This window comes from Tupaia chinensis, unplaced genomic scaffold (genome assembly GCF_000334495.1).
Source record: "Tupaia chinensis unplaced genomic scaffold, TupChi_1.0 Scaffold000273_1, whole genome shotgun sequence".
Lineage (NCBI taxonomy): Eukaryota > Metazoa > Chordata > Mammalia > Scandentia > Tupaiidae > Tupaia > Tupaia belangeri.
In genome coordinates, this window is record NW_006159755.1 from 1,063,428 (window position 1) to 1,066,330 (window position 2,903).

At 58.0% G+C, this 2,903-nt stretch overlaps 2 protein-coding genes across 2 annotated transcripts in view; one reads left to right on the forward strand and one right to left on the reverse strand.

Annotated features, from left to right (window-relative positions):
* Positions 1–1,459, forward strand: part of ESRRA (estrogen related receptor alpha) — a gene marked incomplete in the record, with an annotated part of 11,927 nt that extends 10,468 nt beyond the window's left edge. The window contains 1 exon segment of the mRNA XM_014588340.2: positions 434–1,459. Coding sequence (XP_014443826.1) covers positions 434–693 — 260 coding nt within the window.
* TRMT112 (tRNA methyltransferase activator subunit 11-2) lies at positions 1,414–2,511 on the reverse strand. The gene is made up of 4 exons (XM_006149838.3): positions 2,205–2,511; positions 2,012–2,113; positions 1,799–1,888; positions 1,414–1,694 (listed from the first exon to the last, which is right to left on the reverse strand). Exons 1-4 carry the CDS (start codon positions 2,280–2,282, stop codon positions 1,587–1,589), a joined length of 378 nt encoding a protein of 125 aa, XP_006149900.1. The 5' UTR covers positions 2,283–2,511; the 3' UTR covers positions 1,414–1,586.
* Between the last annotated feature and the right edge of the window lie 392 nt (positions 2,512–2,903).

A 2,903-nucleotide genomic window follows, 5' to 3' on the forward strand; every position in this document is an offset into this window, starting at 1 on the left:
CCTGGCCCTTCACAATTCAGGTGAGTCTGGGGCAGGTACTGGCAGGCCTCTCCGTAGGCCTTTCACTTTTAACTCTTCAGTTGGTGGTACAGTCCCATTTTGCAGACAAGGAAAACTGAGGCTTAGGAAGAACAATGACTTGTTGGAAGTCACAAAGTGAGCCAAGGGCAGGCTCCAAAATGTACACAGGATTTTGAGCCCTAGTGCCATGCTGACATGGAAAGATGAACAGTTCAGTAGGAGGGGTTTTGGGAAATTCAAGAGTGGGAGCTGGCTCATGGGCAGGAGCATTGTGAGGTGCCCCTCAAGTCAGCCAATCAGCAAATCCACGTCTGGCTACTCCTCAGGCCTGTGTGGCAGTGCCCAAGCACGTGTGGGTTCTGCCCTTTTCAAAGATGGCCCAGGTCAACAGTTCTCTCTCCTCTCCTTGCAGACTCTGTGCACATTGAAGATGCTGAGGCTGTAGAGCAGCTGCGAGAAGCCCTGCACGAGGCCCTGCTGGAGTACGAAGCTGGCCGGGCTGGCCCTGGAGGAGGTGCTGAACGGCGGCGGGCAGGGATGCTGTTGCTCACCCTACCACTCCTTCGCCAGACAGCGGGCAAAGTGCTGGCCCATTTCTATGGGGTGAAGCTGGAGGGCAAGGTGCCCATGCACAAGCTATTCTTGGAGATGCTTGAGGCCATGATGGACTGAGGCAAGGGGTGGGGTGGGTGGGGGTGCTGGCAGGATCTGCCCAGCATGGGGTTAGCCCCAAGGGGGCAGAGCTGGGGTCTGGGCAGTGCCACAACCTGCTGGCAGGGCCAGGGCAATGCCATCAGCCCCTGGGAGCAGGCCCCATGCCCTCTCCTCCCCCGACCCAGGGGGTATCAGAAGCTGGGGAAAGTGTGAGCCCAGGCTCTGGGCAGTGCTGCCCCTTGCAAGCCATAATGTGCCCCCAGAGTGTAGGGGGCCTTGCGGAAGCCATAGGGGGCTGCAGGGGATGTGTGGGAGGCAGAAGCCTGATCTCAGGGAGGGAAGGGGATGGAGGCCATAGTCTCCCAGTGGGTGATGCTTTTGCTGCTGCTTAATCCGATCCCCTCTCAAGAGTAGAGGAGGACTTGGAGAGCAAAGGCCCCTGCCCCCTTCGCTCCTCTCCTCATCGTTTGCATTGGGCATTAATGCCCCCCCTTGAAGCAATAACTCCAAGCAGGCTCCAGCCCCTGGACCCCTGGGGTGGCCAGGGCCCCCTAGCTCCCACCCAGCCTCCTCAGGGGGGAGGGAGAGCACTGCCTCTATGCCCTGCAGAGCAATAACACTATATTTATTTTTGGGTTTGGCCAGGGAGGCGCAGGGACATGGGGCAAGCCAGGGCCCAGAGCCCTTGGCTGTACAGAGACTCTATTTTAATGTATATTTGCTGCAAAGAGAAACCGCTTTTGGTTTTGAACCTTTAATGAGAAAAAAAATATATACTATCGAGCTCAAGAACACCATGTTCTGTGTGTCGCTGGGTCAAGGGTCGGGGATTCACATGGCAGAACACGTACACACAAGATATACATGAAGAAAGACATGCAGTCACACAATGAAGACTGGAGCTGGGATGCTTAAGATTCGGTTTCCTCATCATTCAGCAGCATGTTGGGGATCCCGCGGCTGATGGGGAACAGACGTCCAGACTCCGGGCACTGCAGGGTGCCCTCCACCACGTCCACCTGTGGGGGGGTTGGGATGAGCACAGGGAGAACACAGCTGAGCACTGGGAGCCTCGGTGTGAGAGGCCAGTGGCCAGGAGGGCGAGTGACGGACCAGCTCTCACCTCCAGCAGCACATGGTGCATCTTCCTCAGAAAGTTCTCGTCATGTTCGTAGTCCTGAATCGGCCCCTGGGGTACCTCGACCAAATGCAACTGTGGGCAAGAGGCTTGAATCACCTCTGGCCATCCCAGACCCCACCCCTCCGGCCAGCAGACCCGAAGAGCCCGCGCCTTCCCATCCCCCGGGATGAACACGGGCTGGGGGAGGGTCCTCACGGTATCTGCCGCCTCCAGAAGCGCCGCCCACTCCACCTTGGGTATCATACGCGCCACGAACTCCGGGTTGAACTCTACAGGATTGATGCGAACCTCGGTGGCCTGCGGGGCGGAGAAGCTTAGTTAAGGTAAAGACCGGACCCTGGTTCCCCTATCCCACTTGAGAGAGGGGTCAGAGACCCCCGGCCGGTACCTGGAGGCGCAGGGGGAAGCCACGGGGCCCCACCCCTCGCACGTGCGAGCTAAGCAGATTGTGGGTGAGCAGTTTCATGTCGCCGCACGCGCGCTCCCTACGCCGGAACCGGAAAAAGGATTCTTCTGTGTGCGTCACTTCCGGGGAACTGCTCCATTGGACATCCGGGAGGACCGGAAGTAGCAAAGAGGATGGAACTTCTCGTGCTGTTCTGAGCAGAGGTTCGCTCTAGACCTGTTCTGGTCACGCGCTGCTACCGGAAACCTCTCGGAGGGATACAGCTACGGCGCACGCCCAGTGGGTTTGGCTGAACCAGACCGTACTTACTACGAACCGTACGTAAGATGCAAATCAGATGTAAAGCAGCTGCAATGCAGGGGCCCTTGTTGAAGGTGAAATAAACGTGTTTTATACCACACAGGCTCCTGACACTGTCGTCTCCCGCCCCTCGCTTTTGGTTAAGAACGTAAGCACTGCACCGATACGTTAATTAGGGCTATCAAGACTGCGGGACCCCATCCTTTTATGCAAATTTGCTGCGTGACCACTGAAAGCTCCGCCCCAATTGTGATTGCATCAGAGGCCCAGCCCCTAACGCAAAAGAGCCTAGAGGCTCGGAAGCCTGGTTTCGGCGCCGGGCTGCTCACGCCTGCGCAGTGGAGGCTGCTTGTCGGGGGCTGGGCGCCGGTGAAGCCCGGC